Source organism: Diaphorina citri, unplaced genomic scaffold, assembly GCF_000475195.1.
Source record: "Diaphorina citri unplaced genomic scaffold, Diaci psyllid genome assembly version 1.1 scaffold866, whole genome shotgun sequence".
Taxonomy (NCBI): domain Eukaryota; kingdom Metazoa; phylum Arthropoda; class Insecta; order Hemiptera; family Psyllidae; genus Diaphorina; species Diaphorina citri.
In genome coordinates this window covers 52,515-65,475 of record NW_007378298.1, presented here as the reverse complement: position 1 = coordinate 65,475, position 12,961 = coordinate 52,515, and the positions used below count along the sequence as shown (strand labels likewise).

The 12,961-nt window shown below is 39.1% G+C and overlaps 1 protein-coding gene across 1 annotated transcript; it reads left to right on the top strand.

Moving 5' to 3' along the window:
* Window positions 1-374: 374 nt before the first annotated feature.
* Window positions 375-12,605, top strand: LOC103512631 (endoplasmic reticulum mannosyl-oligosaccharide 1,2-alpha-mannosidase). Its single transcript, XM_026826050.1, has 17 exons — window positions 375-755; window positions 1,854-1,978; window positions 2,075-2,114; window positions 2,492-2,628; window positions 2,708-2,747; window positions 3,114-3,240; window positions 4,027-4,254; window positions 4,730-4,897; window positions 6,234-6,415; window positions 7,559-7,746; window positions 8,469-8,604; window positions 9,147-9,311; window positions 10,146-10,149; window positions 11,076-11,303; window positions 11,804-11,976; window positions 12,216-12,269; window positions 12,336-12,605. The coding sequence occupies exons 1-17, from the start codon at window positions 642-644 to the stop codon at window positions 12,531-12,533; spliced, it is 2,307 nt and encodes a 768-aa protein (XP_026681851.1). The 5' UTR covers window positions 375-641; the 3' UTR covers window positions 12,534-12,605.
* Window positions 12,606-12,961: the final 356 nt, after the last annotated feature.

The following is a 12,961-nucleotide window of genomic DNA, read 5'->3' as shown; positions in this document are numbered from 1 at the left end:
CACCTGAGGCAGAGGGCAGAGGACTCAGAGGAGATAAAAAATTAAATATTCAAAAATTCGTGCCAAACAAAACGTAAACATTTCCCCTTCTCCTTATCAATTTCCCCTCCTTTTGATAGGACGAGTTTTTTTATGTGCGTGAACGTAGCAACACTCTCCTCGAACACTTCAACAATTAAGGTCCGTTCACATTTAATATCAATGACACAAAGGCACGAAGAGATCTAGGTAGTTTTTTTTATATAAAAGGTATAGGTAATTTATCTAATCAAAAACATTGCTACATTGTCTTTTGTCACACCCTGACGAATTTGTAGTTTCGTTGGTAGGAATCGTTGGTAATTTCTATATAGTGACCAACTGTTGAAGAGTAATATTATAGATTTAACAAAAGAAAAACAGGTAAAGTTCAAAAACACATCCAGAAAAAAAAACTAGATGACCAAGTTTTAAAACATGAAGCTCTGTTCAGTTAGGATGTAGAAACTCCTCCCCCCTCACAACAATATTTTTTTGATGAGTGCAATAGTGCAGGAGAATTCACAATGTATCCCCAATTTGACAGGATTCAACTTTATGATAATGACAACACAACTTAGCTCATCCTGAAGCTTAAGATAATAGCAAACACTCATTCAGCAATGTTCTCACACGGTCAGCACAACTTACGAAATGAATACATCTCTCTCACGGTGGATAATCTGGGTCGGATTGATTTCACTCAGCCTCTACTTCAACGTAGAAGCCTCTGGAGAGTAAGTATAAATATTGGACAATGGAATTTTGCTGAATTTGCCATCAATATCCCATTTTTGGGGCTCTTCCTGAAAGGAATAACATAGAACTACTTGTAGTCTAGTTGATTATCAACACCTTTGATGTGGAGAATGGATATGAAGAAGGAGAGGGATGTAGTGGCTGGTTTATATTTGGATTTCCCAAACGAGATTTTCCATTCACAATCTCTGGAAATGTAAAGTTGTTTTTTGGTTTTTAAATTCTTCATTTTTCCATGATACTTATGTGTTTTCACCTATAGTACAGCGTAGGGTGTTTATTTTTCATTTTCATTGTTTTACTTACGGTAATTTGTCAAATCTCACAGCTTGTTTTATTAAGTGACTATGAGGTTTACTCAGAAAAACATAGTAATTTAAGATTACAAGCCAAACACCTCGTCAAATCTGTCTCCAGCTGGGAAGGTCCCCTCCACACTTGCCCCATGTCTTTCTGCTTGATGTCTTTCTGCTATCCTGTCTTTCTTCTCTCCTCGCTTTCGGGATAGTAAGACCTCAGCAGTCACAGTTTCCTCTGTCAAGCCTCTTTTTTTTTTTGGATTTCCCAAATGAGATTTTCCATTCACAATCTGGAAATGTAGTTAAAGTTTTTCGGTTTTTAAATTGTTCATTTTTCCATGATACTTAAGTATGTGTTTTCACCTATAGTACAGCCTAGGGTGTTTATTTTTCATTTTCATTTTTTTACTTACAGTAATTTGTAAAAATCTCACAGCTTATTTTATTAAGCGACTATGAGCATGAGGTTTACTTTTGGATTTCCCAAATGAGATTTTCCATTCACAATCTGGAAATGTAGTTAAAGTTTTTCGGTTTTTAAATTGTTCATTTTTCCATGATATGTATGTGTTTTCACCTATAGTACAGCCTAGGGTGTTTATTTTTCATTTTCATTTTTTTACTTATGGTAATTTGTCAAATCTCACAGCTTGTTTTATTAAGTGACTATGAGCATGAGGTTTACTCCATTCTCAAATTCATGTTTTCAGGTATGGATGTCCCTCTCAAAGTTTCAAAAGAATTAGGTTTACTCCATTCTCAAATTCATGTTTTCAGGTATGGATGTCCCTCTCAAAGTTTCAAAAGAATTTAATCCGTCTTGTAATTCTAGTCGTAATTGTTACTGTGTGGCTGTCAATATCTTATTCTAAATCTCAACCTCATAAACGGAAACCTGTTAGTTTTTTAATCCGTCTTGTAATTCTAGTCGTAATTGTTACTGTGTGGCTGTCAATATCTTATTCTAAATCTCAACCTCATAAACGGAAACCTCTTAGTTTTAGTGGTGATACTCATTCTGAGGAACAGCCCTTACAGGTAAGAAGTGTAAGTAGGAACTGTAAAATAGATGTTGAAAAAAAAATCCTTTTTTTTTTGTACTGTTACTGAAGTGGCAAATGTTTTATTGGTAACTTCATAGGTCTATGTGGCCATAGCATGGCAATGTTGGGTTGCACAAGAGACTTGTAAACCCACAGCAAGTCATTTGTACAACCCAATTTGCACAGTATTAAAAGAAGGAATTAAATACTTGTCACAAATGCTGTTCCACTAAATTTCATGACTTGACTTGGACTCAAACAATCAACCTCCAGATTCAAAGCCCACCGTGCCAATGCCAACCACTACACCACCAAGGTTGGTAATTTTGCACCTCATTTATTACCTAAGATTTTTTTTTTCATCCCCTTCAGGCACCTCTCAGGGAAGACCCCCTCCATGGTGAATCATTTGATGAGAGGAGTAACCAAATAGGAGATACAAACCTGGTAGAACCCAATCAGCTACAGGAGGCAGCTGTCAATGAGTTAGAAAACCCAGGTAACGAGTTGCTCTGTGAACACTTTAACTCACTAAGGAAAAGAACTCTTCTGTAGGGCTCCAAAAATGAACAAGTAAATGGCTGTTAGTTTTAGTGGTGATACTCATTCTGAGGAACAGCCCTTACAGGTAAGAAGTGTAGGAACTGTAAAATAGTTGTAGAAAAAAAATCCTTTTTTTTTTGTACTGTTACTGAAGTGGCAAATGTTTTATTGGTAACTTAATAGGTCCATGTGGCCATAGCATGGCCATGTTGGGTTGCACAAGAGACTTGTAAACCTACAGCAAGTCACTTGTACAACCCAATTTGCACAGTATTAAAAGAAGGAATTAAATACTTGTCACAAATGCTGTTCCACTAGATTTCATGACTTGACTTGAACTCAAACAATCAACCTCCAGATTCAAAGCCCACCGTGCCAACCACTACACCACTGAGGTTGGTAATTTTGCACATCATTTATTACTTAAGATTTTTTTTTTCATCCCCTTCAGGCACCTCTCAGGGAAGACCCCCTCCATGGTGAATCATTTGATGAGAGGAGTAACCAAATAGGAGATATGAACCTGGTAGAACCCAATCAGCTACAGGAGGCAGCTGTCAATGAGTTAGAAAACCCAGGTAACGAGTTACTCTGTGAACACTTTAACTCACTAAGGAAAAGAACTCTTCTGTAGGGCTCCAAAAATTAACAAGTAAATGGTACTATGAAAAATAAGCCCCATTTACTTATTCCGAAAATGAATAAGCCCAATCAGCTACAGGAGGCAGCTGTCAATGAGTTAGAAAACCCAGGTAACGAGTTGCTCTGTGAACACTTTAACTCACTAAGGAAAACAACTCTTCTGTAGGGCTCCAAAAATGAAGAAGTAAATGTTACTATGAAAAATAAGCCCCATTTACTTATTCCGAAAATGAATAAGTGGTAATTATGCAGAAGTCACGTCCCGTGGAAAAGAAAAGCTCCTTTTTGTATTTAACCTAACCCTATAATAACACTAATCACTGCTCTAATTGTGAAAACTCCTTCTTACGTTTAACCTAACCCTATAATAACACTGGTCACTGCTTGTTTGTGCCAGTTCCTTTGGTAGCAATATTCCACGGACGTAACTTCTGCACAAGTACCCATTTCTTTATAGGTATCAACTCTGATTGTACCCAAGTGCTAGGTGGTAGGTACAATTCCCGCCCGGTATGAACTCTATCCTATACAAATACAGATGAGGTTCGTTCTGGGAAAGGCTGGCTTTCTCCTATCTTGTATGTAGCAGTTGAATATCTGTTGTTTCATCGCTACGAAGTAAACCCGGCGGAGAAACACTAAAAAAAAAAAAAAAAAAAAAAAAAAAAAAAAAAAAAAAAAAAAAATCTATCCATCTATAACTGTCATTTGTTTCTCATCAGGTGACATTGGCAGCAACAGCATAAAGCCTATCTATTTCTCCAAGCAAACAAATGCGCGACAACGCGCCGTGGTAGATGCGTTCCGGCATGCATGGTCCGCGTATAAGAAGTACGCGTGGGGTCAGGACATGCTTAAGCCTTTGTCGAAGAGCGCGCACAAGTGGTTCGGGCTTGGATTGACTATAGTGGACAGTTTAGATACAATGTGGATTATGGGACTGCATGATGGTAATTTCTTTTGCTTGTTTTTCTATCAGGTCATGAAGTACTATTGATGTACAGTGTACACAGTAAGGTTGCCTAGAAAAGGGTGACAAGAAACGCCGACCCTATTTAACTGGGAAAAGGCTAGGAAGAAGAAGAAGGAGAAGAAGAAGAAGACGAAGACGTTTTTTTTTTTCCTTTTTATCAATATCAAATCTCAAATTCTCTCTGGTGAAGCACAGCTTTTTAACAACTTTTGTGGATATCACGGCATTACTAAGAGTCTCCTTTGCAATCAATGTACACATTTCAATAATCTTTTTACACTGGTAATGCCGCCACTGGTCGCTACTCGATTAAAGTAGCTACTATTTTTATTTTTTGTCCTTTTTGGCTAATTGTGCTTATGTTTTAATAAACAGGAAGCAAATTGCCAGGCTCTTGGATTCTCAATTACTCAGGTTTGACTTTAAAAAAAAGACACTGTTTTGTGTTTCAGAATTCACCGAGGCAAGTGGTTGGGTACGCGATGAGTTTCGTCCCAGTCTAGAGTCAAGCACAGCTGATGTTAATCTATTCGAAGCCACAATACGAGTACTTGGCGGTCTACTCTCGGCTTATCACTTCTCTGCAGACGATCTATTCATTAGCAAGGCACTTGACATAGGTGAGGTAAACAAAACTGTTGAGATAAAGGGTGCATGTACTTAGACTGACACTCGTATTTATGAACAAGAATGATCGTTCTTAGATCAGTCTCAAGTCAAAATTGACCAATCAAATGCCTTGAGACTATGCTTAGCACGAACTTAAGAGCCAGCATTTTGTTCATAAATATGGGTGTTAGACAGTGTAAATAAAGTACTATACTAGTCGTGTTTTCCTTTCGGAATTCCCCCTCTTCTGAAGTTCGTTTAGCCTCGTTTGGCGTGATAGTGCCAGGGCCGTATCGAGGCTTTTTCCGGGGGGATTCCAAACAGTGGTGGATGCTCCATATTTTCGGAGTCTGGCCTACAGTAAAGGAAAAAAATTAAAATTCCTTCTGAAAGGAAAATACAATCACTATTGTACACATTTTGTTCTTGTAAATGAAGTATCTACACATTAGCTAGCCTAGTTAGCTTGTAGGGTAGCGCGCCTGCCTTGTAAGCGCTAGGTTGGGGGTTCTTTCTCCTATCCTGTCCTCGTTTTCTCGTCGATTTCGGGACGATAAGACCTCCGTTATTTCAATTCCCTCTATCAAATCTCCTAAAACAAATAGGAAAAAAAAAATTCATCTTTTAGTGGAATTTTGTTCTGTAAATACCTCAACTTTTTCCTTAAATGTAAATTCCTCAACTCACTGTCGAATCAGTTTGAACGTAAGTAGTATAAAAGTAAGTACTCATGTACCTTCATAATAGATCAGTTGCGCTTACTTGGGTGATGTTTCAAAGTCATAGAGCAGGAAAAATGAGGACCAACGGATCCTATATCACCAAAGATTGGAAAATAGATCAGTTGCGCTTACTTGGGTGATGTTTCAAAGTCATAGAGCAGGAAAAATAAGGACTAACGGAATACGACTTCTAGATACCGAGATAAATCGATTTAAAAAATACCGGTAAATCGTGAAGTTTGACGTCACGGCATACGCTCTCCAGTAGGCGATGACGTCACATCAAATGTCCCGAGCAAAGCTCCCTCGCAGGCAACGCATTAATGTGTTTGTGCGCATATGTTTCTGCGCAGTTCTTTCTGCTCTTCCACTAGCGCGCTTGCATAGTGGCGCTACTTAACGGACGAAAAAAACAACTGCGTAAAGTCCGACGCCACACATATTTGAACTCTTTCCTTAGAACGGAAAATAAAAATTGAATTTTCGACCTTTTACCGTTATTTTTTCGCAGTTTTGACCTCAGATTTGGATTTTTCCCAACTTTTTACATAGGAATCGACCATTTATTTATAGTTTTTACCCATTTGCAACTGCTCCATTATGAGATCCAACCTTCTATTCTCAGGTGAAGCGTTACTACCGTGCTTTGAGAAGTCTCCGAGCGGTGTTCCATACTCTGATGTGAACCTAGCATCTCATATACCTCATGCACCCCGGTGGAGTCCTGATTCTAGTACAGCTGAGGTGACAACTTTGCAACTTGAATTCCGAGATCTATCTCGGGTCACCAAGCTGAAAAAGTTCGAGGTAAAACTTAAATAATTTAAAATCATGTCAACTTCATTTTAACTAGGTGGAGTCCTGATTCTAGTACAGCTGAGGTGACAACTTTGCAACTTGAATTTCGAGATCTATCTCGGGTCACCAAGCTGAAAAAGTTCGAGGTAAAACTTAAATAATTTAAAATCATGTCAACCTCATTTTAACTGTAACCTCAGAATAAGAATAACATACGAGTAGAAGGAGGGTTTGGGTCTTTTTACATATCAAGGTCGAAGGACAGTTCACGAATAGGTACCTATAATTTTTCATCGTTTAATAATACATAACTCTTTTCCCGAGTTACTTTTGTAACTGCTAAGAGGAGGTACAAGATTACTTGTGAATGTGTAGGTATGTATGTTGCAAATGTCGGGATCTTTGACCATTAGGCCATTTTTTCCTCTCGCATCCCAATATTTCCCTACAATGTCATTGCTGGCTTCCAAGGCAGGACAGAAGTTTAGGTGTGAGGAGTTCATAGGAGCATTCAAGGAACATAAAGGACAGATAGGAGAGTCTTTGATATTGATTTTGTGGAGGACTGTAAATCAGGTGATTATAAGTCAGCCGAGTTAGCTTGAAATTTAGAGTGCCTGCATTGGAAACGCTAGATCGCGGGTTCAATTCTCGCTCGGGGCGAACCTTAACTTAAACAGATGTCTTTCTAAACTTTTTTACGAAATGAATACATCTCTCTCACGGTGGATAATCTGGGTCGGATTGATTTCACCCAGCCTCTACTTCAACGTAGAAGCCTCTGGAGAGTAAGTATAAATATTGAACAGTGGAATTTTGCTGAATTTGCTGTCAATATCCCATTTTTGGGGCTCTTCCTGAAAGGAATGACATAGAACTACTTGTAATCTAGTTGAGTGGTCAAACTTTCTTGACTTGGCAGGGCGGGGCGGAGTGCTACCGCACTCCTTATTTAGTCAACACCTTTGATGTGGAGAATGGGTATGAAGAAGGAGAGGGATGTAGTGGCTGGTTTATATTTGGATTTCCTCCTATCCTGTCTTTCTTCTCTCCTCGCTTTCGGGATAGTAAGACCTCAGCAGTCACAGTTTCTTCTTGTCAAACCTCTTTTTTTTTTAAAGAAGTTAATGTATTTAACCCTTTGTGTTCCAGGATGCATCGAGTCGGGTGTCGGAAATCGTGCATTCTCTCAACAAAATAGACGGTCTAGTTCCTATCTACATTAACCCATTCTCAGGGAAGTTCAAGGATAATTCGGAAATAAAGTTGGGAGCCCGAGGTGATAGTTACTACGAGTATTTACTCAAACAATGGATTCAGACCGGGAAAACCAAACAGTTGTGAGTACAAATTGAACTTTACCTTGCTTTTTCGGGAACGGTATGAGCTAGAGACTTGAAATTTGGTATGTAGTTCACAAATGTGACAAGGATGCAACACAAAACGTTTGGTTAAGATAGGTACTGCGGTTGGCGGTATTTTGACCGCTTTTTGGTGGTTTTCGACCGTTTTTTGGCGGTTTTCAGGGATACTGACAAAACGGTGAGAGATGATGTAAAAGTTACAATACAACTACTCCCAAATAAGCAAGCAAGGTGATAGTTACTACGAGTATTTACTCAAACAATGGATTCAGACGGGGAAAACCAAACAGTTGTGAGTACAAATTGAACTTTACCTTTCTTTCTTTTCTTTAGCTAAATTTCTTTTAGGTATGAGCTAGCTATTAGTTTTTTATAACAGCAACCTGTATATTAAAAAGCAGCCTAGTTCGCTTGGAAGGCAGCGCCTGCCTCGTAAATACACAAGACATAAGGTTCGTTCTCGGAACGGCTGGCTTTCTTCTATCCTGCCTTCCTCTCTTCGCTTTCGGGACGATAAGACCTTAGCACTAGTCAGCAGTTACCTACAGTTCCCTCTATTTCTATCCTGTCTTCCTCTCTTCGCTTTCGGGACGATAAGACCTTAGCACTAGTCAGCAGTTACCTACAGTTCCCTCTATCAATTCCAAATACAAAGTTGATTTAATGAAAGAATTATTACCTGTTGATCCATGTTTCAGTTTGATAGATGATTACTTGGAGTCGGTGCAAGGCATTCAGAAACATCTGGTCCGGAGAACTCCCAACAGAGATCTTGTGTTTGTAGGAGAACTAGGAGCCGGGCCTCGAGAACATAAGAAATTCAATCCTAAAATGGTAAGTTGAACCATCTAGATTGCATAAACTTTTATTTGGAGGTATTTTATTTTATTTTATTTATTATTTTTTTTTGTAAAAAAACAGTCCAGTCACTAAAATTTTTGACTTGAATTGGACCCAAACCACGAACTTTCAGATCCAAAGGCTACAGCACATCAGCCTGGTTAGGTTGGGTTGTAGCACCTTCTAAGCGCCAGGTCGTGGGACTTCTGCCCGGGGCGAACCACCATTCCTGGCCGCTCAACCCGCTAAAAAACCTCCCCGCTCTTCTTTCTTGGTCCCGGAACTTTTCTGTTATGACTTCGGGAATCGTCAGCCTGGTCAGGTTGGGTTGTAGCACCTTCTAAGCGCCAGGTCGTGGAACTTCTGCCTTGGGCGAATTTTATTCTAAACAGATAAGATTCATTTTCGGAACGGCTGGCTTTCTCCTATCCTGTCTTCCTTCTCTTGGATTTTGGACGTTGTTACAGTTCCCTCTAATAATTTTTTGACCTTAGTAGTTACAGTATTATTTTTTCTTCTCAATAATCTCATTACAGGATCATCTGGTATGTTTCCTACCTGGTACGCTAGCATTGGGTTATCATCATGGTATGCCAGAGTCACATATGTCACTCGCTCATCAACTGTTAGACACCTGTTACTATATGTATGCTGATCAGCCGACATTCCTATCGCCTGAGATTGCCTACTTCAATACAGAGGTAAGAATTGGGAGAGTCTCCTTTTAGTAAGTTAAGTAACAGTTGAATAAACTACGAGTTTAATCAACTGTTAGACACCTGTTACTATATGTATGCTGATCAGCCGACATTCCTATCGCCTGAGATTGCCTACTTCAATACAGAGGTAAGCATTGGGAGAGTCTCCTTTTAGTAAGTTAAGTAACAGTTGAATAAACTACGAGTTTTTGAGTCCTAAATTCTTGAAGAACTTCTGTTATAGTCTCTCTCCGTAAATAACTAGGAAAAAGCCTTCAAACTACAATTTAATTTTTTTATTTTCAAACCGGTAGACTTTGTCAAGTATAAACTATAATTATATATAAAGCTAAAACAGGTAAAAGATGCAAGCAAAGTACTTTGTCTTCAGTTGACAAGTTAACTTTTCCTAGTCATCTGAAGACAGTACTTTGCATCTTTTACCTGTTATAATTTCCAATCTGTTGAATCTTTCAGAAGATAGGAAAAATGGTCTCTGGGACACCCTGTATATATACATATATTTTTTTTTTTAATTCCAATGGATTTGGAGCAACTTGAGTGGGTCATACATTGGTGGACACCCTGTATATGTAAATTTTTATTTACAATACATATTTACATTGTAAAACTTAAATCTAGAGGAGTCGTGAATTATTTTATAGGTTTTATTTTATTATAATACTTTTTTTCTGTGGAGGGGCCGCAGAAAAAAAGAAGAAGAAGAAAAAGAAAAGAAGACAAAAGAAAGAGCTTAACCGACTTGAAACACCGTTCAAAGTGTTCAAACCGGGGTCTGAGAAGGCTATAATCTATAACCTATTGCATATGTTGTAGGCAGGTACATAAAAGTTGAAACCTTCGAAACAAAATTCCTTGAGTGCCACCTCAGTATTTTGTCGGAGATCGGAGATCTGGTCACTGGTGTATACATACCTCACACCTCACCTCTTCTCTTCAAAGTTATCAAAGTATGAAAGCCGCTGACGTTGTGACGTTTTTTTTTTTCTTTTAAGAGATTCCCTTCGCTCGAAGGCGCGTTTACAAGATCATCGTATCACTCCGACTCACGAGCGCACCTGCCGATTACAAAATTTTCAAAAAATCGAAACAATCGTTTATGCTAGAAAATTTGAAATTGTTTGGTTTTTAGTCCGTCCTTCCTTTATTATTACAATAGTAATAAAAAGGTATAGGGGATAGGGGACGGACTATTGTATTCGCTGTCTGTCAGTCGGTCGGTCGGTCTGTCCCCATAGAAGGAACTATCCAAACCTGGTCGACCTATATATCAAATTAAAGGTCTTAGAGTTGATAGATGCACTTATACGTGATAGTGCATCAGCAGGGGCGTTCTCAGCACCAGGTCGATACACAATGTCAAAGTTGAAGCAGGAGAGTTCTAGTCGCCATCTCATGATCTTCTCATTTTTGATCTTGCTTTTATGTTTTTGATCGAACATAAAAGACACGGAGCGTTGATCAGTGATGATTTGGAATGGTCTACCAATGAGATAGTGACGCCAGTACTTCAAACTTTCAACAATCGCGTAAGCTTCTTTTTCAATGGAAGCATGTTGTAGTTCGGACTTATTCAGAGTTCTTGAGAAGAAAGCTATTGGGCGTCCTTGTTGACTCAGAGTGGCAGCAATAGCATAATGAGACGCGTCAGTTTCTACAGGAAAAAAAAAAAAAAAAAAAAAAAAAAAAAAAAAAAAAAAAAAAAAAAAATCTATCCATCTATAACTGTCATTTGTTTCTCATCAGGTGACATTGGCAGCAACAGCATAAAGCCTATCTATTTCTCCAAGCAAACAAATGCGCGACAACGCGCCGTGGTAGATGCGTTCCGGCATGCATGGTCCGCGTATAAGAAGTACGCGTGGGGTCAGGACATGCTTAAGCCTTTGTCGAAGAGCGCGCACAAGTGGTTCGGGCTTGGATTGACTATTGTGGACAGTTTAGATACGATGTGGATTATGGGACTGCATGATGGTAATTTCTTTTGTTTGTTTGTTTTTCTATCAGGTCATGAAGTACTATTGGGGTACAGTGTACACAGTAAGGTTGCCTGGAAGAGGGTGACAAGAAACGCTGACCCTATTTAATTAGGGAAAGGCTAGGAAGAAGAAGAAGAAGGAGAAGAAGAAGAAGAAGAAGAAGAAGACGAAGAATTTTTTTCCCCTTTTTATCAATATCAAATCTCAAATTCTTTCTGGTGAAGCACAGCTTTTTAACAACTTTTGTGGATATCACGGCATTACTATAAAGAGTCTCCTTTGTAATCAATTTACACATTTCAATAATCTTTTTACACTGGTAATGCCGTCACTGGTCGCTACTCGATTAAAGTAGCTACTATTTTTAATATTTAATTTTTGTCTTTTTTGGCTAATTGTGCTTTTGTTTTAATAAACGGGAAGCAAATTGCCAGGCTCTTGGATTCTCAATTACTCAGGTTTGACTTTAAAAGAAGACACTGTTTTGTGTTTCAGAATTCGCCGAGGCAAGTGGTTGGGTACGCGATGAGTTTCGTCCCAGTCTAGAGTCAAGCACAGCTGATGTTAATCTATTCGAAGCCACAATACGAGTACTTGGCGGTCTACTCTCGGCTTATCACTTCTCTGCAGACGATCTATTCATTAGCAAGGCACTTGACATAGGTGAGGTAAACAAAACTGTTGAGATAAAGGGTGCATGTACTTAGACTTAGACAGTGTAAAGAAAGTACTATACTAGTACTCTGGAGGTTGGTGGTTCGAGTCCAAGTCAGGTCATAAAATGTATCTAGGTGTAATAACCGGGGAACGATATTTGTGACAAGCATTTATTAAATGTGCTTAACACAGTCAAAAATTCCTTTTTCCTCTCCTGTAACTAATTGTCTGTTCTCTGCTCCATTTTCAGTCAATAGAGAAATACTGCAAGACCCCATCGGGTTACACAGCACCTAAATGGGAAGTATTGTGTCTCTTCTCGCCCATCTGATGAGAGGCATACTACGGAATGGGCATGCTACGACTCAAGACCCCGTCGGGTTACACTTCCATCGGTAATGTTCTGGATGACCGAAACGTACGGCCTCTAGACTCGATGGAATCTTTCTTCCTCAGTGAAACCCTAAAGTATCTTTACCTCCTCTTATCAGATAACAGGAAGCTGTTGGATCTGGACCACTATGTACTGAACTCGGAAGCGCACCCTTTGCCCATTCTGAGCGAATAAGCGCGAGCGTGAATGAGGGTGAGCGCGATTATTGGAAACTTTAGCGCTATTGTTCTTAAGAAGCGGCGTGATCGATGAGCGAATAAGCGCGAGCGTGAATGAGGGTGAGCGCGATTATTGGAAACTTTAGCGCTATTGTTCTTAAGAAGCGGCGTGATCGAGTTTTGTTATTTAGGACAAGACAAAACATTGAACAAATTAAAGGTATGATTACTTGAGCGTCCGCTAGGTTCGCTTCGGTTTTCGGTTTCGTTTTTCGTTCGGTTTTCGATCCCGTCATCCCGTGCTAAATCTAAAAACATGATGTAAACAAGATGGCGCCAACATCGGTTGCGTTATGGGGATCAGGATTCGATGCGAAATCTCCCTATTTTTAGCGCTATTGTCGTTTGGAAGTGCTAGCGTTCTAGCGCGATTGATTGTCCTTT